Source organism: Triturus cristatus, chromosome 10, assembly GCF_964204655.1.
Source record: "Triturus cristatus chromosome 10, aTriCri1.1, whole genome shotgun sequence".
Classification (NCBI taxonomy): Eukaryota; Metazoa; Chordata; class Amphibia; order Caudata; family Salamandridae; genus Triturus; species Triturus cristatus.
Window position 1 is genome coordinate 405777196 of NC_140593.1, and position 24666 is coordinate 405801861.

Below are 24666 nucleotides of genomic sequence, written 5' to 3' on the forward strand. Positions count from 1 at the left end.
GTGCCCGGGTTTGTTCATTGTTGTCCTCGCAGAGCACATAGGCCCGTTGATGCCTGGCGCTGTTCTAGGAAAACTGTCAGGCAGTGACTGCAGACCCCTGGTTCTCCAGACTATTCAAGGTTTTCGTCTACAATTCCTGGGCACCCCAGTTCAACATGTCAATCTGTGTCCCTTGGTGTTCCCGCAGGTCCAATCCTCCTTGATCAATCAGGAGAGCTCAGAGTTGTTGAGGAAGGGAGCAATTGTCCCTTCAGTCCTACATCCGTACGGTTTTGTGAGCAAGATCTCCTGGTGGAAAAGATGGATGGGGTCAACGCCTGGTAATCAACTGCATGAAGTTCAATGAATGGCTGGGTATCGCCACTTAAAGATGGAAAGTATCCATCTCATCCTCGACCTTCTGAGGCCAGGAGATTGGTTAGTTTGGTTAGGTCTCAAAGATGCCAATCTCACGATCCCTGTCTTTGCACATCATTGCAGGTTTCTGCAGGTCCTTTGGGGTCCTAAGGTCTTTGAGTTTCAGACGCTTCCCTTTGGCCTGTCGTCTGCCCGCTAGGGTTTCACCAACGTTTTCAGGCCAGTGGTGGTGTAATTCCTCCCTGGCAGGGGTGTTCGCTTGTTAGTCTACCTAGACGGCATCTAACTGATGGACCAATGCCCTTGAGCTCGGTCAGGCCATCTCCAGACAACTGTGGAATTGTTGTAACACTTAGGGTTTGTGATCAACTAACAGAAACCCTTACTGGTCCACACTCCAAATTGCTGGCGGATCTGGTGAAAGGGTTCTGGCAGTATTGCCTGGATGAAGATATTTCTGTGACAGCGGAGTAGCAGATTGGCACTCTCTGCATCTTCAGGATCTTAACGTATGGCAACTTCATCCAGAAGTGTTCCAAGTTGTTCAAAGGCTCTGGGGCCTGTTCTCAGTGGATATGTTTGGCTCTTGCCTAGATTGTCATCTGAGCTGCTTCTTTAGCTGGAGGACGGACCCGCAAGTGGCAGCAATGGATGCCCTCTTGCAGGACTGGAGTTTGGAAATGGGATACGCTCTTACCCCATTTGCAATGCTGAGGAGGATGTTGGCGCAAGTTCGCCGGCAGAAGGCGAATCTGGTGGTGATCACCCCGCTTCGGAGGTCTCAAGTATGGTTTCCAGTGATGATGGAACTTTCTAGGGATTTTCCAATCCGTCTACCCTGGAGACAAGATATCCTTTGGGATCCCCTGGGGAACCCCCACTGCATGGTCCTGGTGGGGCAATTGTCCCTCATGCAGGCAGGATTACAGGACTAGGTGGAAGGCCCGAGGACTTTCAGAAAAGGCTCAAAGTCTCTTGTCCAAAGCCTGGGCAGGTGGGATGAACAAAATGTGCAAATCAGCTTGTGGACAATGGTTGAGTTGGTGTTTGCAGAGGGATGCAGATCCCGTTAAATCCGGAATCTATCATCTCTTAAACTTCTTGTCTCCCTTGGCCGATGAGGGGATGGCACACAGGTCAGTAAATACTTTCCGCACAGCCATTTCTGCAGGTCACCTCCCCTTAGAGGGTCTCTCTGTGGGAGAACATCCCAGGGTTAGGAAATTAATGAGAGGTGTGCAACTGGTGGTTCCACCTGAACTCAGTTATTCAGTATGTTAACAGGTTCTTAACCTTTTCCTCTCTTGGCGGCAGAATTAGGTCCATTCCAGGAAACAGTTATCCGGTAAGTTGGCAATGTTACTGTGTTCGTTTCTTGCAAGTGAGTCTTCAACCTGAGAGCTCTGAATGCTACCGGCACAGTTTTTGCCACGGATGGAGTTACTTTTCACATGGCTGGAAGAATGAAATATAATTATAGGCTTGGTTCTTATCCTGCATTTGAGCAAATGCCAAAGTTATGTGTTATCCAATTCCTTAAGGCTTATGAGGCATTAACGGAGGAAGTTTGCCTTTCTGGGGAAACATCAGCTCCTGATTGCCTTAGATAAGCAGTTGAAAGTGTTTTCTCCCCCCACCATAGCATGATGGGTGAAGCGCATCCTACAGGCAGCAGGCATTGGCATTTAGTTATTTTGCAAATATTCGGAAAAGGGTGCCATGTCGTCTAAGGCGTTTTCGTTGTGAGTGCGCCTAGAGTATATCTTAAACGCGGCTGACTGGTCGTCAGATTCGACCTTTAAAAAGTTCTACTTTAAACCAGTAGTACATATGGCTACACTGGTAGTAAATGAGCTTTGAAAGAGTATAATCCGAGCCTCTGGTCCTGACACAGAATGTACATTTTCCGAGCTATCGTAAAGGAAAGTTTTTAATTCTATTAAGGACACTGAGGCAAGGATTATTCACACCTGTACCAAGATATCTTGTACCCTAACTGGTGAGATATTTACACAGCGGGTAGATCTGGAATGTCCATAAGGTATACATATGCTATGGAGTTATGATTTGTGGTTATGTTTCCACAAAAATTTGGTATACTTTTGCGTATAAGCATGCTATGGACTTATGATTTATGGTTATTTGTTGCTGTGAGGATTCTGAATATTAGTTTTCAATGGCATCGTTGCTTAAGTCTTCAACTCAGTGAAATGTTCATCAGTTTCTGGACGTGCATTACACATGTGTTTCTATTTTCAGGGAATTAGGCCACCAAGTAAGACTGACCAGAGTATAACTATACATCAAATGTTGGAAGTCATCTGTCACACGAAGAAAGAGGGGGCATAAACAGTGTCGGACTAGGTTATTAGGACTGTTGATTGATGTTTTTCTTTTTCTGCTTTCCTCTAAGTTGTTTGGCAAAGGTAGTTTTTTAAATTATTCTTCTGCTTCGTGGTAGTTAACACTTTGAATATTTAGCTATTACTGAATAATAAAATACATGAAAGAATTCTGTTCATGCTGTTGTTTACTTACAATTGAATAATACTCTTGTAATGCAAAGCAGTATACAAAATACAGCTGGGGTATACTTTTGGTGTTTTTGAAATTCAAAGGGGTAAGCACAGAAGATATGGTAATGTAGTGCATTCTGCAGTTCACTCAGAAATGAAGAAAATCTTAAGTATTTTTGTGAATATTTAAGAAACAAGTAGGACTACTGACTAAGGTGATTTTGTTATAGTGTACATCTTTCAACAGCCCATTTGGTTGACTAAAGCAGGTGGTATGAAAGGATCAACTGGAATCAAGAGGATCTCTGTACACACATTAATTTTTTTTTCTAAAAACATGAAGAAATCAAAGACTGATTCTTATTATAACAGTAGAGAGGAACACAAATTCAAATGCTGAAGCATATTTGTTTTTACTCTAGAGACACTCACCATTGGTAAAAAGAGGTTCTGGAAGTTTTCTGAAGAAGGATTTCAACAAACTGCTTATTACATTCAAGTCTCGCCATTTCTAGAAATTTAAAAGAAAAAATGTCAGGCCTTGGGTGAAGCAAATAAAATAAGGCAACTGATTTGCAGTAAATGTTTGCTGCATCAACTTACATCATCTTGAACGTCAATATCATTCACTCCTTTGTTGAGTTCCTCTTGCATATTAGAGATGGCTGCATTGTTTCCAGGAACCCTGTAAATACCTGTGTATTCAAGTCCTCTTTCTTCAACTAGCTTGCAGCACAAATCCACAATCAGCGGAACATACTGCAAATGAAAGACATTTTAATGACATTTTAAAAGAATTGAAAATAATGACTATTATTAAACAGTCATTCTATAAACAGAAGAAGTTCCCATACTTTATTGTTGAGCGCAGGAGGGCAGTCATCAAGCCGGACACCAAAGGTTCCTCCAGAGTTTGGCTTTCTCTTCATGAAACCAGGGATGCCCTTTCGCCACGTGCCTCTGTCCTTTGGTGGACTGGTCTCATCTATTGAGTAAAAAAAAAAAAAAAAAGAAAGTAGATGTAACAACAACTGTTACCAGGCGACTTCAGCGGAACAAAGAGGATCCACTGGGATGCTCAACAAATGCGCCCAGTACTGTTCATTGATCTACATCCTCAAACACAATCCACTTGCTGGTTTGCTTTTTATGTACAAATTGTCCAAAGCTAATGTATATATAAGAGAATGTTCTTTGAAACACCATCAGCACACGAGCGCAATTCTACATACTTGCTGATACATTGGAGTTGTTTTTCTGAACAAAAAGTGAGAGAGAAACGGAAATACCCGAGATGGTGAATCTGATTAACTTTACAGGTAATGCATATTGATGTAAGTAAGTATAACATATAAACGATGCGTCTCACATTACACTTAAGAAATATAGTGTAAGGAATACCTATGGGTCAGAATACCAACACTATGTAATGAACGTAGAAAGGATAGGTTAAGTAGATATTTCAAATGGAAAACTTCCCTTACCAGTAATATTAGCTTTGCAGCTTGAACACTTTTGTAGATTCACATGCTGTGAAAGATGCAAAACTATTGTTACTGGCAAGTAACCTTTTCCTTTTGCAGGACAAACCTTTTCTGGATTTACATGCTATGCACAGATTACATAGCCATTTGTGTCCACATTGGGGGGCTGGACTGAAATGAGTGTATTTTCGCAAACAGGTGTCTCAAAAGCTTTTGACCCAATTGAGCTTCCCTGAAGAATAGATTTCGACACCATAGTGTTTAGTCAACATATGGACAGATCATCTCGTGACTTTCAGGCCTAATTCTCTTAAGGAGACACTAGCTATAAACTCTAGTGTGGATCCCTTTTTCATTGTGGAATGTGCTCTTGATTTGCGGACTACCTTTTTCCCCCTTATATGCTGTAGCATGTTTGTATGGTTTGTACCAGTAATGTAGTGATCCCGCCACTTAAGCAGCTTAAGTGGGTACTGCCACTGGGCGGTTTACAGACTTATGTCTGCGGACAAAACACTCACAAATATTATTATTAGGGAATACCATAACAGAGTTATAGGATGGGTGAACCTTGGTGAAAAAGTTTGCCCAGAATGCGTTCTAAGTATTCTTTGAGGCATAAATAGAACCAGAGATTCAGACTTAACAGCAGTAAATGTTTGAGAACACGCCTCCAGCTCAGAAAGACTCCCGCTCAAATATGGGCACTCCAACCTTACCTGCAAACTAGACAAGCTTCACCATCATGTCAAGAGTTCATGCATGACTTAAGATTGCTTATAGTTCTATCTAACGACTTCTCAGCATAAAAAGTGAAATATTACTGCCTTAAGTATTCCTCGAGATGAGATTATGTCTTGTCCACTGCAAGCCAAGAGGCCTGTTAGCTTTGCTACACCAGCAAATCTATTAGAGAATGAAGAATTTGCCACCTTAATATGAGAGATCCTAAAAAGTCCAGCAGGAATGCTGCTTGAATCATGAAATTATTGCCTCTGAGCAGTTTGTCAGAAAAAATTATGAAGCTGCAAGTCAGCATGGCAGCTCTAGAGAACTTTGATGACCGCCCCAAGTACTCAGAGCCTATTGTGGATGGTCTTCAGTTGAACATGAATGTGGGCATAAAAGGCTTAAGTGCAATACGGATTGCCCTTGGATAACTATACTTTGCTTTTATATTTAGCACTTCTAAGTACTGTAAACAAATATTATTACTAAATTCAATGCATCACGTTAACATAGTAAGAAATAAAGACCACAAAGGATTTAAATTGCAGATGGGGTAAAAATCCCTTCAGCAAGTTGCTGTCTTGGGTACAATAGGAAAGACTCAAAAGCATTCACACAAAGCTTTAAGTTGTCATTCCACAGTATATAACATAACATGTATTTGTAAAGCGCACATTCACCCGTAGATATCTTGGCGCTGAATAACAGATGTTTATTGTTACCCAACTCAATGGTACTCGTTTAATCGACCTCAGATGGATGAAAGGCTGAGTGGACCCACCGATATTTGAACCTGTGACCATGAGGTCAAACACAGGCCCCTTGTCACGATCGCACCTGATACCTGCGCTGTGTGTCGAGTCCTTCGAAAACCGGGACGACAATCGGATCCCGGAAAAGAACTACAAGGCCCAGACACCCCGGCAGTCCACGAGTCACGTAATTGGGCAAGCCGCGGAAAGCATAAAAACCTGACACACCCTCACGAGAAGGCCGATTATTCCCGGACGTATCCTGTGTTGCTACGTGTTGACGTAACATCCCGCAAACCTTCTTCGTGCCCTGAAGACAGCGATCCGCAGCATCGGCTTCCCGAAGCCTCCCGCATCCCGACTTCCGTGACGTTCCACAGAGCAGCCTGCGGGACGGTTACACTCCTCCGCGCCCGTCTTCTCCGAGAGTACAGAGAGGAGGCGCCTACCTTTTCTTCTCTTTCCATCCTCGGAATTCCGGAGCAACTACTTCCGTCTTGGCGCTCCTCCACTCCCGGCTCCTCCGCGAGAAGTGAGTCGCAGCGCCAAGAGACCATCATCGCCCAGGGATTTCCGGGCTAACCCAAACAGGGGTTTATCTTATCTGCTCCTGGCTGCACCAAGGAGCATAGAGCAACCTCGCTGCCCCAGGATTTCCGGGCCTCCTCAGTTCCGTGGTATAGTGCTCCTCGGCTCAAGGATTTCGGAGCCTGGCAGTAGTAGCGCCATCGTATACCTATCGGGACCACCGCGTCTTTGAAACGCAATTCCCGTGAGGAAGAACCCCTGCTCTTGGGAATTACCGTTCCTCTAGACCTCCTCTGTCCCTCTTGTTAACCCAGAGGATACTCACAGACCCATTGGGGTTGCACACGCTAGGCGGAACTTACCGGACTCCCGTTTGGAGATACCTAGCCCGGGGCAGCGCCCTTCAATTACCTCCCCCCTCAGCTAGGTGGGAGGAGACGTCAGGTAAGCGAATCACCCTCATAGGGGAACCAGGGGGAGGTCAGGCTGAGCCGGCTATCGCTCATAGTATGTTTGTTTCCTTTCAGATCTCCATCCCAGCCGTTCCTGTTCTCCTTCCCTCGCTCACCTGCCTCCTCCGTCCGAGTGTGTAACACATCCTCCGGACTAGGGGCAGATGGGAGGTGGACGCTAATTAGCATCAGCGTCATTCTGAGGAGAGGAAACCAGCGGGTACGCGACACCCATGCAGGCCCCTGCAGTGGCTGCATTAGTCCACTGAGCCACCAGACCTGGCTGGCATAGGTTAATCTGTAGTGCAGCTAGATGAGATGGTTACATAGGGTAGGATTTATTTAGGTCCTGATAAAATGCCGCTTGACCCTCCTTGCATTTTAGGCTTAAAACATGTCGACCCCACCTTACTTTGAACACTTTAGCTATCAGGGTACATTGTGACCTTAGGGTAGCCCCAACATTTTTACCCGGTCAAGGCACCTCCACTCAATCAAAATTGCTAGGTTCCCTTAGACTCTTATTCTTCTCCCACACTTTTTCACCACCCTAATTCTCTCTTGAACCCTCACTTGCATTCGTCAAAACAGCATAACAGATCAAAAGACCTCAGACAAAGCGCCCCAAGGCCCGTCAAGCATTGCAGCGCCGGCCTGACGAGGAGCGCCCTATGATGAAGCATGACACCCTATTGGATGTGTGAGAGCACTATGATCTGATTTTTCAGATCCCTGGAAAACCCTTGCCCAGGTATTAGGATTCCACCGAGCTTAGAGCCTCCACTTTCTCTCTTAGAGGAACTACTCCAGTCTTTGTTTTGAAGTACATTAACCTATGACGAGCAATAGTGTAGGACCTCATTAAAAATATAGCTCTTTATCGCCTTTTTTGTGTTTATATACTGTCAGATGTATGAATGTATATAACCAAAATGTGCAATAATTAATTTTATGAAATTATTATTTGTATTGTGTTTTTATGGTCTGTTTTGGATCGAAATAAAGCTTTTCTGATGATGATAACTTGAAATGTATTACTGACCATACATCTGACTGTTGTGTTTTTCTAAATGAATACCTGATATTTAACCGAGTCTGGGACCAGTTTCGTTTGATGCACACATAGATATAACTTTGGTTTTTATCATATTTTATGCGCTATATGGTCACATACTGTACTAAGAGCTCTTTCAGTAAGATATTGTTCTATAGAATTTCCATGAATTGTTTATTATCATAATAATTAAGCGATGTCTGAGAACATTCGCTCACATATGGCATGATTACTTTACCTGCATAGTATTTTATTTGAGTACACTGTGGCTAATTATAACTGTAGATCTTTATGAAGTTGTTGAGAAATATTTTTATTTACAGGTTAGTTTCTGCTTCCGGTTACAATATGGCTCTGCAGCCTTCATTTGGACAAGGTTTTAGCACTAGAAATAACCTCAGTAAAGACCCTTGAATTTTCCCAACTGTAACAAAACCTGCTATGCTTTTATTGCAGAAGGCAACCGTCTTGATTTAGATGGCTGTGTTTATATCTTCTGTATTTATGTATGCATGTATATGGTAATTCTATGACGTGAACCTACAGAAGAGGACACAGAGCACTATATAGGGTCAAATACAGCATAAAGTCAAAAAGTGATAGCAGAGGTGGAAGGATTGTGGGTGGTTAATGTATTGTGAGGTCGGTTTCTTTAAAGAATCTTCTGGATGAAATGTTTGAACAATTAACACAGTTGAGTGACTTAACTGTTTCCTTCTCTACTCTGATGGCATGAAATCTAATCTCGATAACAAATAGATTAGAAATAGATCTGACATGTTCATAGTCCTTTTCAACACTGACAAGCTGAACAGAATGGATCTGAATGGAAGAGGTGTGATTGGTCATGGTGTCTTTCTGTAATGCCCCCACCCCTGAATGAATCTCAAATAACTCAGACAGAAACCATCTACTTTTTTAAAACTGATAATACGGCTGACTCTCACAAAGTGAATAATCTGATCCAGTCTTACGCTCATCAGATTCCTTTACTGTCCTTCACTGATTGAAACAAAGGATGATTACAAAAAATAAGAATCACAGGAAGGTACAAAAGACAACGAGAATCTTACTTTATCTTCGCAAAGGATGGACACTTAAGAGTTAAAGTATGCTGTGACTAGGAAGAAAGAAACAGAGGAACAAAACACATGTTCTACAGTAAAGGTCAAGGACAGAAGAATATATCAAATGTTAACTTTAGAATCAAATACTCAAGACTGAAAAGGATGAACAGGTTTTTAACCTGCTCTTTTCTCTAGGATAGTAGAGCAGAGACTGGGTGACTACAAGGGGCGGATACACTTTTTCTTCTCTCGGACAATGACTTGCTTATCTGATCACGATTATGTTTAGTACGTAATTATCCATGATAAATGTGAATACATAGGAAGATAATCAGTTTACATGGCCATCTATAAAGATTTGATGAATGCTTGTGTGGTCAACTCAGCGCAGCATGCTAGTAGTTCCTGCTTCAAAAAGTAGTAACAAACATGATTGTTACTGACAAGAATCAACCACTACACAAACCAAGAAAGACACGTAAAATTCAATATTGCCCTTTCGCAGACTGAGACATTGGCATGTGACAAATGAATGAATTCTTCATAGAAAAATTATATATGATATGCTATTTTATCAGTTTTATATACATAAATTCTTTAGAAGTCACACTATCGCAAGATCCATCATTCCAGGTTTAAATTAAAATGTATATGTAAAACGAACCTTTAATCAAAAGTTTCCGGTCAGGCTCCTGCTTTGGAGAGTGTGGACTCTGGAGTTTCTGTTCCGTTTTAGAACCAAGTAATGTCTGACGGATGCTGAGACTCTGGCGAGGTGTTTTAGGCGAAGGCTCATTTTTGGTGCTGGAAGAACTGAAACAAAATACTAGTTTAGAAACCCAAACATGTTGATTTCTAAAAATGTGCTTCTTTAAATAAATTTACCTCATCATTGTGCTGTATTCCTTAATCTTCCGACTAATAAGATCCCGGCTAGTGACAGTTGTCTCCTGTAATAAAATGCTTCTGTTAATGGATGTAATAATGTCTACAAATGCCACACTCAAAGTTAACTTTGTGCAGCTTTACTCAAAGCAGAGTTAAGAAAAGACACAATGAGTGCTACACAAACAAACCAACCAGATGCTTGTTTGTAAGAATGGATTTGCAACTTGATGCTCTGCTAGATTCACATGCTGGGTATTATCCCACCATCTAATAGTAAAGTCTAAAAGTGTTTATTTTCAAACTTTTTTTCCCTAAAATGGGCATTTACATAGGCAGAGGTTGTGTGACTCAACATGATGGCAACCATAAGCCCACAATGTCCCTAAACATGTAATCCATTTTAGTCTTTTTTCACTTTCCTCCTTCACTGCAGAGATGCAAGGGTCACACATAAAACTAAAATTTCTTTAAGTTGCAAAACCATTCTTGCAGGTAACAGTTTTTTGGAGCAGGAAATCTTTTCTAGATTTACAAGTCATGCATTGATTGTTGAGTGGTATTTTCCTCCAGAGTAGGGAGGTGTGGAGAGGGGCTGGTACACATTTCTTAGCACAGACTGTCCCAGCGCTGTTTCTATGCATGTCTATCTACACAATAGTGTTTAGTGAATGTATGTTTAGATGGCCATGTTGCAGCCATGCATATGTACTGTAAAGACACATCAGACATGAAAGCTAATGTTACTCCTTTCGTTCTAGTAGAATGTACTCTTGTTTCACCTCAAGGGTTTTATTTGCCAACTTACAGCAGAATTTGATGATCTGTACTAGCCATCCAGCAATGGTACCCTTAAAAACAAAAATTATCTAACCTTTGTGATGCTTGTGCAGTAAAGAATTGTTTCAAATTCCTTATAAATTGTATTCGTTATTGTGTATAGTACATTACTATTATTCTTACATCTAATGTAATGCTTTAGCTGCTCCACGGAAAGACAGATGGCATATTTATCGTTCAATTGACTTGAAAATTTGCAAGATCACCTCAAGCAGAAATTTTGCTGCTGCATCTATAATAACCCTGTCTTAGAATAGTCAAGTATGGTTCCTGCACAGTGAGAGCCAGTATCTCACTTGCCATTCCTATAGCAGTAATAACAAATTTAAAATACTGTCTTTAGAGGGCGATATGACAATGAAGTTTTATACCTAAGCTCAGAGTGTGGTTTCAAGAGGACTACTAAAACCGAATTCAAATTCCATAGTGGTGGGGAGCTGCATGTGGAGGATACAAGTCAGCTCCCTCTATGAACCTCTTGATTACAGGGATACAAAAGCCATGCTTTCTATTTACTCCCCTAGTCTACGCAGCATTAGTCGATGATTGTACTCTTAAAGAGGCATAGCTAAGTTTACAGTACGTTAACAAATTTAAAATATATCTTACTATTACAGTTTCATCTGTTAGACATTGTTGGAATTTGTTGTCTGCACATCCTTTAGTGAATCTGGTCCATATTAGAGCTTTACACTTTCTGTTGAAGGTCTATGTGCCATTTTTTTTACGATGTTCAGACTTTTTTCAGGAAGATCTAAATTAATGAATAAAGAAATTTCAGTAGTGAAGCTGCAAAGTGCATTTCTTTTAGGCTGGGATAAAATAAATACACCCTAGCCCCCAATGCCAGTGTGTCCTTGTGTAATTGGGATCCTGATTACACTACCTCATATGACGAGTACCATATCTGATGTGGCCACTTAGTGTCACTAAAATCAGTGTCATTAAGTATACATTGAATTTTCTGATTGTGTGAATCATCAGGATTGGTGAAAAGGCATAGGCTAATGTCCTTACCAGCCAACAGTTCATTTCCTTCTGACAGAGGATAATAATGAATGAATGCAAAAGTTTGACTTCTTTGTGTGTGTTGGCAAACAGATTAAATTAATTTCCTTAATTCTCCAGTGTTTATATCTTTCATATATTTTCATGCTTGTCATTCCCTATCAGACTGGGAATCCCAGGTAAACTTAAATTGCAGTAAACTGTGTTAATTGGTACAGGCCTCAACAATAGTGCTTAGTAACCCTTATACCTCATTAAAAACAACCCAAACTTCAGCCAAAGAGGTGAAAAAGGCAGCTCTCCTACTCTTCTTAAAAGCAACCATGGCTCAGATTTCACCTCATGACTGTGAGAAGTGTATATAATAGAAACTGAACCGCTGACCAGAGAGTGGGGGAGTGTTGCATGTGAATAAATAAACAATACCTATGAGTTACAGGTAAGTACCTTTATTTTTCTTCAGCATTGTATCTTTCATATATTTACATGCTTTAATTAGAATGGCATGCAATACATCAGATTGCAACAAAGTGGGAACCAGGCTCACCCTTAGTGAAAAGTTATGAAAGACCACCTGTATCACTACAGTCAGCTGCTACGTTCACATTGTGCAGAAGCTTCACTTTGCTCTGGCAGGATGTGATGCAGGCTGAGACCCAACATCCTATTGCCTGTTTAGACCGGAGTTAGCCTATTCTTGAATGGCCAAAGGATACAAACAGCTGGTCACATATGTGTTAATTTATTTTAGTCCATGGAAAATCTGATGCACCTGCAAACATGCAGCGAATGCAGGGATTTTTCTGCCACCATTGGAATAAGTAAAGCGAGAGCAGGATAACGGGCTCTATAGGCTCCTTTTGCATAAACTAAGGGTTAGTTCAAAGGATGACCTGGACTGTACCAAATTTGAGGAAGGGCTCTTTTATTGTAAACAAGTGCAACTCTGCAACTCTCCTTGCGGACAAGAGAGCTAGCAAAAGAGCAGTCCTTCAGGAAATAAACTTTAAATGAGCTTTGTGGATCAGTATAAAAAGAGGTAGCATTGGTTGGTTTAATACTGTGTGAGGCTGCCAGGGCACTGTAAGGAGTCCTTTTAAGAAAAGCACCAAAAAGCCCTTTCATAGTTTTACAATGATCTGTGAGAACAAAGGTGATCAACTGTCCTTTATTATCTTGAAATTGCAGCTATATAGGCTCTTACTGATGAGTGCCTGAGACCACTTCTAGCCAGGAGCAGTAGGTATGGTGAGGCTGCATGAGACCAGGTTCATAGCCCTGCTTTCATACCACATGCAGAAGCGCTTCTACTTGTCATCGACAGTGGAGCCTTAGTCAATTAGGGAGAGTTCAGCGTTGACAGTGAGACAGGTAAATCTGAAATGGCTTCTGGAGAGCTGATTTTACACAAATTATTTGCCGGTGGATAACCCTCGCCCTTTTTTTTTTTTTAATGTCTTTGAGGAAAATGCAGACTTTTCCTTAGAGGAGGAGGCTGCAGGTGCTTCCCTAGTCTGCTCCTACTCAGGAAGTGCTAGATGCTGTATACCACTATCACAAAGGTGCCTGGTGAGCCACTTTTCAGACTCATTACCAGAGAAGAAAGCATCCCCTTTATAAGGCAGAATTTTCTGTCTTTTCATCAAATAAATGATCAATCTCCCGTCCCCATCTTCAAGAGTTTTTGAGGGAAATGTCTTACAAATATTACATACAGAGGCTATATAAGCAGAAAGGAGACAAACATGAGGATCATAAGAGTAAATGAGGATCATAAGTGTAAATTCTCTTTTGGCCAGTGCAAGGCTTAGACACAGATCTCTTATCCTCAAACATAGGGACACAGTTAGTGATCCCTTGGGTCAGTGGTGAGGTGAAGATGACATTTTACATGAATACAACTTCTAGTGTGATGAAAAGCTGAACATAAGGCTGGTGGAAGTTCAGGGAGAATGAAGTAGGGTTGAGAAGTAACTATTTTAAGGTCAAACACGGGTTCGAACAGAACACTCGGGGTCTCCTTCGCACACAATATGCAGTAGAAATCTGAGCTATTGTGGCCTTTGGGGGAGTAGGAGAGCTCAGTACTTTCACCTCACTGGCTCAAGTTTGGTTTGATCAAAAGAGGTCAATTTTAAGGATTAGGGCCGTTTGAACACAGTTTACTACTATTAAGTTTAAAAGGGATTCCAGCCTGATGATGGGGAATGATGCACGCGTGTGAACATGTAAAAGATCCAACACAGGAGAACTGTGGGAGGTCTACCCCACTGTAAGGACAAACTGTCCAAAACAGACCGCTTTACTTCGTACTTGCGAAATGTGCCTACTTGTTTGCTTAGTACCTTAGTTCAGCTGCTTGAACTTTTTCAACTGCTAAGTTAATTTTGAAAGTGGGTAAGATACCAAGCCTCTCTGTTTGTTCAAATAAAACACTGCAACTATGGAGTCTGTCAAGAGCTGCGCATTTCTGTTGAGGATAGGATTTTGGAAGGCCTCTACTGCTTGAAAATTGTATGAACTTATGGATAATTTATGTTTTTGACTGTCTCCAGCAGTGACCTAGGTCGACCTCCATCTCTTACCTAAATGTCCACTTTTTATTTTACATGTTCTTCCTTTCATAGTCTGTAAAGCTCCCATTGACTTATTGTTGGCCTTCAGGTGTTTTTGGGGCTGATGTACCACAAGAATGAACAAGTGGTGATCTGTGAAAGGAATGCCTGAGGATCGTTTGAACCTTTGGTTTGAAACCAGCAATGTGCTGCATAGCATATCTACGAAGTACTGTCCCTGATGAAAGTTGTCTGCAAGTTGTGTCAACTGAGTGTAATGTAGACTTAAGGGAAAATTTTCTGTCTTCGACAACAGATTTAAGCCTCTTTGGAACCTCCTCTGGAAGGCGTTTTTTAATGATCTTCATTTCATCCCACTGCTGGCTTGCATATCTGCTCATTGGAATTAGCTGTGAGCTACACGTGGCTGCCACCCTCTCCAGTTTCCTTCTTATGCCCTTCAGCCACTTTCTCTCCTTATCTGAAAGTGAACCTAGCCTAGATTGGAATTCTGCTCTCTTCCTTGCCATAGAGACTATAAGAGAATCAGGATCTACACGTGCTCGAATACATTTAGGATCCGGACGCCTCGTATAAAAACATGGTTTGACATAGACATCACAGGTGTACGGAACCTGTTCTGATACAACACATTTTGTACAATTGGCAAACACAGTTTTTCCTATGCCTAGGACTTAAATTCTCAAGTACACAACATATGCCCTACTGCTCCATCTCCATTGCTACTCCTATGGCATCTCCTGCTCTCTCACCCACACCATGAAAAATGGCCACATCATCTGGAGTAATCCCCACGAGGTACACATGTCAATCTCCTCCTGTGGGGAGTCTGCATCAAACATTCTTCCCTAATACTTCTGCTTATTTCAGGATGTCATATTATAGCTCCTCTTGGCCTGTTTGCTCCTGTATCAAATGATTTTCTTCCCTGACTATTTTTCTGTTTCAAACTCGGGCATTATTCTTTCTACTAACTCACTTCCATCCCTTTGTTTACCTTCTGTAGGTCTCTTTATTCATTGGCTTTGGTGGTTTGTGAGTAGCCATGGATTTCTAAAAAGAAATGACTTATTTTTCATCAGATTCTCTCTCTATCTCAAGATCCCCCTTTTTCTTCTCAATGTCAAAAGCGTCTGAAGTCTTTTAGATCCTTGCTGCTTTTCTTGTGACGCAGAACGTTCGCCTTTCTCCTTTCTCAAACTCTATCTTCCATTAAAGTAGAGAGGATGCCCATAGAAAATTCTTTTTCAGTGGCCTTTTCTGTCAATCTGATAGGGTCCTCGACTGGTGACTTCTTTGGCGTCAAGTAATTTTACTGATGCAACCTTTCCTGACGTAATTCTTTACTCTACACAATCTACCATATTGCTGTTAGGCACCAGAATATAAATCATAGCAGGAAGCATACATGAAGGATTAGAACCACTGCATTCTCCACCTAATATCTTCTTAAACGAGAAGGTAAAAAAAGGCAACTGGCCCTTTAAGGGGCATGGGCTGCTTTAAAAAAATGTGTTTATCATTTGGTAATGCAAACGTAGGGATGAGGGTCCACTGACCATTACCAACCGCTTCAGCTGACTTTACACATAGACTCCTGGCAAATAATTATTCATTGGACAGGTAATTTTGAGAGCCTCTGCGAATGGGCAATTTGTGATGCCACCTCTGTACATAATTTGCATCTCAAAAGACATCCTTGTTCACAAACTTATCTGTGTGCAACTTGCGCATCATGCTTTGAAAGTAGAATATAGACCCCAAAATGTGACATTTGGACAGACAGTGGACACTACTTCTGCTACAAAATTAGGATACTTGTTCATTTTCCCTTTGTGGTGGGCTTTCAATAGACAACGACAGAAGACTTGAACCGATAAATCACATGACATGATGCAGAGTCATTCAACAGCCTTTTGTGACAGGCAAAATAGGATTTGAAGATTGTGTCCCCACTAAAATACCTCCAACAGTCATACATCTGCGGATACTTCCTCAACCTGTGAAGCTAAAGCGAAACCTCCACCCTCTTGGCTGCAGTACTGAATGGAGACAAAGAGATGGAATATCACTGCCTTATGTTTGTCTGTACCTTTGCCTAAGCTACATTAGGAGCTTAACAATACCCATCAACCTAGTTTTCTTCTTGAGTGAGGCTCTCATTTGTAATTTATTTCTATGACAGCTCTCAAAGGATTCAATTTAGTCCTTATCCTTCGAATACCCTTATTTGGTTTGGGCCCAGAGGTGTATTACTGGAGAACAAATTGTTAAAGATCCATTGATGAGATTTTGGTTTTAGGCCTGCAGAAATACAATATATTCTCTATAAAGCATGTAAGGTTACTTCCCTGGCACACATCTGCCAAAGTTGCTGAAGCAGATTTTCTGGATAAAATGATTCGGATTTACAAATCCATCACAGATCCCCGATTTCTTCAGTAAATCTCCAAAGTTGTAATTGGAGCAGCCTCAAATCTCGGCTCCCTACAGGTCAGCATTCTGGTCCTGTAGCTTGTACCCTTCGAGAGCAGGGGAGACAAAAGGAGCGCCCTTCTACTGATTAAATGTATTTCCAGTTTACAATCTGAGTGAAATGTAATCCCAGGTACTTTAACTCTTACACCTGTTCAAAGCTTGAATTGCCCAGCCTAAAATTGTTCTTGGTCCCTTTATGGGGCGGAACATCATTACCTTACTTTTCAATGCATTGATGGCCAATCCATTTGTTGTGAAGAATTCGCCAAACGTGTTCAAAACGTTCCATAGGCCCAGTGTGTCCTGGAGACCAATGGCCTTTTTTGCAAACACAAGAATAGCAACCTTAGATCCTCCTGCCTTTGAGGCATCATTCATGCTTCCACAGCTTCTACTACCCATTTAATAAATGAGAACAATAGAGGAGCAAATGAGCAGCCCTTGCTATGACTTTGCTAACAGGAAATGGGGCTTTAGTTTCACCAGGGGGTCTTCAGAATTCTCTTGCAGAATTTCCACCATGGAGCCTAACCAAGATATGGAAAAGCCCCTACAGAGTGCCCTGGTATGCAGGAATGGGCATTGAAGATTTCTAAAGATGTTGTCGAAGAAGCACAGGTGCAATATAAAGTAGTTCTTTCCTAGCTACCACATATTTTTGAAGGAGTAAGTAAAATCTGAATAGCTGACCTACTACACTTGTTGTCTCCCTACAGCAAGCCTAACAATGCGACAGGATTCTATTATTTTCAGCACGGTTTTCTATCCTTTGGAGTAAGATGCATGAGAAGAATATGAATACTGTTTAAGAGGCTTACCTGGCGATAATTAGCAGGATCTTTTGCCTACTTTTTTATGCAGGGGCACTATTTCTGCACCAAGCCCGGGTGGGGGAAGATAGGAGATATGCTTAATACAGCATTGCTCAAGATCTTCCCCATAACACAGGATTTGATCTATACAAATCAGATGGAGTATTTATCTCAACATGGTGCTTTGCACTTGCTTTACCTGTTGATTGCCGGTTTAATTTCGTTCAATGTAAACTATTCTAACTCAATGTCGTTGCACGTTGCTACTAAACTAAAAGTTCGAGAAGTTGTTGCAGAGTGGAGTAATGAGAAGCATTCATGTCAGCGGTCTTCTACAATATGTAGTTCTGACCTGGAGAGTGACAGGATGTAATGCACCAGAAGATACAGCCATTTTTGGATCTTACTATCCCGAAAAGATCCTGCCATCTGTTACACTCCCACTTTTCCTATTTTTCCTTCAGTGGTGTTTTATACTGATACCTCTCGAGTTTGAACAATTGACACTAAACCGTTTGGGCTAATTTAAAACTTTATCAAACCAGTAGTGAGGGATACAAGCAGATGGTCTCTTGACAATGACTTGTTTTGTCAGTTCCGCAACAGTGTTTATGAAGCTGTATAATAAGTTTGTATGCCTTAAGTACAGTAATGCTTTCGGATTCTATAAAAGAATTATAGTATCGATCAAGGGCAAATTTGGTCTACCTCGCCCCACTTTATTCTCCTGCAGCATACTGAAATATACACCTTAGTATAGCTTTTAGTGTGCACTGGTATAGTCACAAAAATGGTTTGCTGCAAGGAAAGGATTAGAGGATCATGATTAACCTCAATTTGTTTCTCAGTTTTCATATGGATCATGATGCTTCAGCTAGGTTGATCTAGCTTATTATAATCAATTATACTTTTAATAATTCTGTTATGAGTGTAGTATCGAGGGGAATTGGATGCAGACCCCTCCCTTACAGGCTTAGAAACCATGGGTGAGTTTTACTGAAGCTGACTGACTCTGCCCCCCACCAACATAAGATCAAAGTTCATCTTTCTCCCTGCCAGGAAAGTGGTAGCCATCCTTTGTCTTCTTCCTTCACTTAATGTGTAATCACCACTGGGTTCAGAGATAGTGTTTAAGTCACCAGCAGACAATAGGACAGGTTTTCTTCTGCTGCATCTGAAATTACCAACCATGTGAAGCCTATCATCAAGGAAGGCCAAAAATGGAACATTATCATGTATTTATTGCCTCGGTTATAAACAAGGCCATTAGTTGCTTGCCTGTCTTATAAATAAGTAATTGCTGTTGATGGTTAAAATCAATTTCTTGAACCCTACAGTTGATTGAGATGTGCACTAATATTGTTAGCCCATCAGATGGTCTTTCTCTTGGTTTCCAGACTGCCGGTATAGTACAATCTAAACATTCTAGATGTGGATGGGCTTTAAGACCCATGTTTCCTAGAAAAAACAGAATACAAATACCAGCCATTGTTGTCCAATATTTGCCCTACTGGCAATTCTTATGCAAATCCATCTTAATATACAAGAAAGTGAGGCTCGCAGAGATCCTTTCTATTAACATTCGCACTACCAGGTTTCCAAGTATCTGGCACACTAAACAGGCAGCATTTAGATTCTTCCTATAATCAATATTAACATCCTCTGAAATATTCGAGGATTCTCCCTCTCCTACAAATGTTGGGAATCTTAAGTCTCTTACGATACAGAAGAGCTGTTCAAGTTAATGGGGGAAAAGACAAATTAATAAGTGGGGAGAAGATTCTCAGGAAGATGAACTGCAATAGCCACTTTTCATCTGGCAAGAACAACCTACCGATGGACAGCTAAGGCCTGGAAGGAGCTTAAACCCAGATGACCAGTAAGATGGCTTGAGTGGGTTCCAGGACAAATATAATGAAAGTAAAGGAATTCTGACAACTGCAGAACCACAATATAATTATTTTAATGCATCATTTCGTCCACAAGGCCAAACGTAAGGGCAACTGCAGGATATATGTACGAGTTACTTACCTTCGGTAACGATGTATCTGGTAGAGACGTTGTCTAGCCGCAGATTCCTTAACTTAGAATATCCCCAGGCGTCAGACTGGATCCGGAAAAAACTTTGCAGCAGCACCTCAGCGCGCCGGGGGACGGCGCCACACGACCCCGCCCTGACGTCTTCCACGTACGTGACATCAGCGAGGTCATATAAGTCCCTTCCGGCGCGCTGACATCAGTTTTCTTCGGAGAAACTTTTCTACGATAACGCGGAGCCACCAATAAAAAAACTGTGAAAGTATGGGAACTGTGTGCGATGGATGAAAATTTGTGAATGAACAAAGAGGATGGAGCAAGGCACCACCATCAATGACAGAATTAGACACTATCTACATATAGGTTAAAAAGCTGTGAGAAAGAATCTCGAAAGCTAAGCAAAGACCCTACCCATGTGCAACAAGGGAAGACTATCTCAACAGATAGAAAGAGACTGTTAGAACCACGCAGAATAACAGACAAAAATAGACTGTCAGTACCATGCAGAACCGTGCCGTCCAGCAAGAACGGAGCACAGAGAAAACAACAGTCCAACACAGGAATGAGAAGTCTGGAACGACCACCAAGAAGACTACCGTAGAGGAATCCAGAACCGTGAGCCATCAGAGAAGGCGGAAAGACAGCAGGAGAAGAAGAAAATGAAGAGGAATCTCCTGGTGAAGGACCATCGAAAAGGGCCTCATTTTACAGATAAGAAACCTTTGAGAGGGAGGCAACGGTATTATTGTGACAGAAACCACTGAGGGGAAGTCAGTGGTATAATGGCAAATCTCAAAGGGACGCAACAATGTGAGCATCCAGGAGAGAAGAACCAATGCCAACTGTAACAGGGGGGCCCTCGGAGAACCCCACTTGGCAAGGCCCTCGCAGAACGGGGAGGCTGGGTGGGCGTTAAGGAATCTGCGGCTAGACAACGTCTCTACCAGATACATCGTTACCGAAGGTAAGTAACTCGTACATCTGATATAGACTTCTAGCCGCAGATTCCTTAACTTAGAATAGATACCACAGCCATACCCCAAAGGGGAGGTGGGTCTGCGACAGAACAGAAGTGCCAAGCACGTGAGCCGGCAACAGAACCACGGACAAGGCCGTGGCGGAACAGCCAGACAGCAACCCAAATAGCTCAGAAGAGCAAAAGATAACGGAATGCAAAACATACCAAAAGTGCCAGAATGGTGCTACACCATACGAGAGCGAGAGAGCGAGAGAGAGAGCTAGAGCGAGAGAGAGATGATAATTAAAAAAAAGGACCCCTCTCAGTGTAATGGCGCACCATGTGAACACCGACCAAATGTCTAGAAGAAACATGAAGAGAGGCAACCAGAGCCGACCAGACTAGCCCACAGAAGGAAGGCCGGAGAGGTTGCATCCAAGGACCAAAGGCTAATAGTTAGAAACTAGCAATGTTTCTAGAATTGCAGGCGGGGACAAGATCCCCGTTAATTGCACACCCAGCCCCAAAAAGGGGAAAAAACAGGGGTGAACAGTGACAATGTGAAGCGCGCCGATGCAGGCCACCATAGAAACATGCACAGCGCACACAGCCACAGAGACCAGAAGGTGATATACACAAAATAAGCACAAGGCTGCTCGACCAGGCAGCTGGAAGGGCAAAATGATAGCCAGCACATGAAATACAGATATGCAGGGCATAGACCTAGGACGACCGACAGTACAAGTGTTGTCCTGTACGCCCAGCTGATATCAAATAGATATCAAATCGGGTGAACCGCAAGAAGGAGGCACCTCCGAAGGAAGGAGAAGCAGAGTCACCAAAGTACTAAGGCGTAGAAATGCAGAATTGCAGACCACACCCTCCGAATGGAAGGAAAGTAACCTCTGTCTGTGGAAAACTAGCTGCAATCTGCTGAAGCCATTTTGTTTGTGGCAGCCATTTTAGTTAGCCGTGTGCTTTCTCTATAATCACTGTTAAATGGCCTTGTATTCTGCTTGTGTCATGTGATATAGTTAACTCCTTCAGCACTGAGCCACAGCCTTGCACATGCTCAGAAAGGCCTAGCTTCTAGAATGCACCTGCTCTTTGAGTAACTGTCAGGCTATTTTATCTGATGTCAGCAACTCTGTTACTCCTCCTACTTTGTCGACTAAGTATTTTCTGTTAGTCCTTATATGTAACTAGCTATTCATGTGCACACTTGTACTACCTCTTTTTGAGTCTCCATGCTCACTCGGCAATAAACTTGCCATAAAAGGCCCCTGTTCTCTGCACTCCTTAAATTGTCTCCTACAGTGACCTGAGGATACTGTATGACACAGTCTCCCTCATGTGAGGTTAATAAATACTTCTTTTTGATATTACAGCTTCCGTGACAATCTCTTCTTTGTTGGTTTAAAGGACCAGGTGTATCAGTGAACCCCTAAAAAGGTTTTTATTTCTTCATGTCCAGAGAATAGATCGTCCAGGAACTGGAAACAACTCCAGTAAGTGGAACACAAAATAGCGCTTTGTCGTATGCATGACTGACTGAATAGCTCCCCGAAACATGGAGACCTGGGATCCTACAATGCCGCTTCGAAGCGAGGGGAAGAGGTAGGAACAAGAGTACTTAGGAACTTGCAGGTATACAGAAATAAACCATGCACAACCATGGAACATAGTTGTAGAGGAAAACATCCGGTACATGAATGGCAGAGAGAAGCTGCCGTCAAGCATGAAAAGCACTCCTAAAAGCTCCGAAGGAGGAGAAGGAAGCAATAAGCAAGAGGATCTATGATGTACAGATGATGACGCCCAGGCCCAACAGTGAGTGCCGTCCAATTGGCAGACAATAGTACCAGAGGAAGCATAGAGGCCAAAGAATCTCCTAGGCCCAGTTGATCCAAACTGAGCTATATAATAGCAAACAAGTACCCCACATGGAGTATACACACCCCAACAACGGGGAACACCCATCAGGACAAGCCACAGTCCGAAGAACAATCTGTCGAACACTGCCACAGTCGGCTAATTGCCAGTTCAAAACGGATAATGCACCCAAAGGATGCCAAGGAAGGGGTAATCACCCCTGACCATACAAAAGAAAGACCTGAGGCTTATCACCAGCCACAAACACATAACGCATCAATTAGATGCTGAACAAAAGGACACCACTCCAGGACAATCGCCTGAGAAACACAGGTCTAAGATGGGGGGCGAAAGCCCGCCAGACGACGCCGAACAGCCAAGTCGGCGTGTGCATCAAACAATAAAACCCCATCAAAGGGCAAATCAATAAGTCATTCCTGGATATTTTCCGGAAAGACGCTATCCCGCAACCAAGCATGGCGCCGCAAGGCGACTGAAGCAGCCATAGCACGGCCTAAGGATCCACAGTTCCCAAGGCGGCGCGAATGGTAAACTCAGCAAGGTCACGGCCGTCCCGGAGAAGGTGAAGGTGGTCAACACGAGAGCCTTCAGTGCCGGCGGAAAGCAAAGACTCTGCAGAGTCCCAGAGGGCAGAAGTAGCCCGAGCTAGGACACACACCGTATTTAGTGACCGTAGTGCGGCACTAGTGGAGGCAAAGATGTTCCGACCCCATGACTCAAGCCATCTGGACTCCCGTGAGGGAGGAAGCATCAGCCGTGGCAGGGAAGGGAAGGCAGTTTGCAAACCCTTGCACGTCCGGCTACACAAATAAGCAGACCGGATCATGTGGAGCAGGGCGGTGGCGGTGCAAGACCGAACGAGCCACAGGGTCACCAGAAGCTGGCCCAACCCAGGTTCCCAAAAGGGCATCATAAAGAGAGGCTTCAAAGGGCAGAAGCGGCTCCACATTCCCTGACCCACGGTGAAGGACATCAAGTAAAGGGTCCACAGTGAGGGGCACCGAAGGGGGTTGTATGTTACGAATCCGAGTGGCCAAAGAGACCACTCGCAGAAAGGCTGCACCAGTCTCAGTAGTCCTCAGCGGAGGAGACAGTAGTTCATCATTAGGTGAGGGCTGTAGGCTAACCCTCCCAAGGCAGTGAGGGTGCGACGAATGCTCCACTGAGGGGAGCCCCATTGAGGAATGGGGGTCCTGACGAGGCTCCAGAAGAGGCGAGTCAGCCAGTTGTGGATCCTCTTGAGGAGGCGGGGAGCCTGTTGGCTCCACATATCCTAAAGGAGACACAGGCAAGAATACCACCGGTGTTGATGGGGGTGAGTCTGTTGCCACGCTTTCCTCAAACGCTTCCGGAGAAGACTCATCAACAACCCTACGTCGATGCGGCGCCAAAACAACCGTAGCTGGCGCCGACCGCACCGCGTCCGGCACCAACCCGACTCCATCCAGCGCCGAGGCGGCTCCGTCAGGCGCTGAATCGAGGACCAGCTCCCCTTCCGAAGAAGAGAAAGGAGCTGGATCCAGGGAGGCAAGCCTCTGGCACCGCACCGGCTCCGACTCGGTCTCAACCACAGAAGGCCCTGACTCCGGAGAAAGAAGTGGAGGCAGGGCCGGGGAGACGAGTCTATGCCGCCGGGCCGGCACCGGCCCCGGCGTGCACAAAGCGAGGCTTTGAGCACTAGCAACCACCTGCGATGTCATAGGGAGCCCCGCGGGACTGTGTGGTGCGGCAGGGGTGCAGGGGGTCGCAGAGGGGGACCCAGCCGTGCCACACCATGACAACGCCCTAGGGATCGTACAGGGGGACCCAGCCGAGTCGCGCCCTGACGATACCACATCTCCGACGTCCCTGGAGGGCAAGAACTCATTCGACGCCGGGGGCGAACCCTCCGGCGAGTCCGTAGGAATGGGAGCGGACCCAACTGAGGCCTGCATGGCCGTGGCATAGGCCTCCATTTGGGCCCGAGCCGCCCTCGCACCCGGATAGGGTGGGTAGGGCGAGGGCGACTTGTGGGGGTGCGGGACCAGAATGTTCCGGGAACCAGTGCCCCTGAAGGAGGTGGAGGACCTCGGCGACATACGTCGCAACTTACCAAGAAGTGGTGAACGACTGCCTTGGGTCCCAGAGGGCGAACGACAGCAGAACTGCGATGAAGAGGGCGGGAGACGAGACAACTCTTACCAGGACAGCCGTGCCGAAAAAAGTTTCAATCCGGCGCTCCCACCGGGACTTTGGTTTGA

The 24666-nt window shown here is 43.5% G+C and overlaps 1 protein-coding gene across 5 annotated transcripts in view; it reads right to left on the reverse strand.

Moving 5' to 3' along the window:
• ARHGAP21 (Rho GTPase activating protein 21) overlaps positions 1–24666 on the reverse strand; it is a 442217-nt gene that overhangs the window by 62373 nt on the left and 355178 nt on the right. For all 5 annotated transcript variants that reach the window (XM_085631689.1, XM_085631687.1, XM_085631691.1 and 2 more), the window contains 5 exons: positions 9825–9889; positions 9604–9752; positions 3728–3858; positions 3477–3632; positions 3306–3384 (listed from right to left, as the gene is read on the reverse strand). In XM_085631689.1, coding sequence (XP_085487815.1) covers positions 3306–3384; positions 3477–3632; positions 3728–3858; positions 9604–9752; positions 9825–9889 — 580 coding nt within the window. The remainder of the gene's footprint in view (positions 1–3305; positions 3385–3476; positions 3633–3727; positions 3859–9603; positions 9753–9824; positions 9890–24666) is intronic.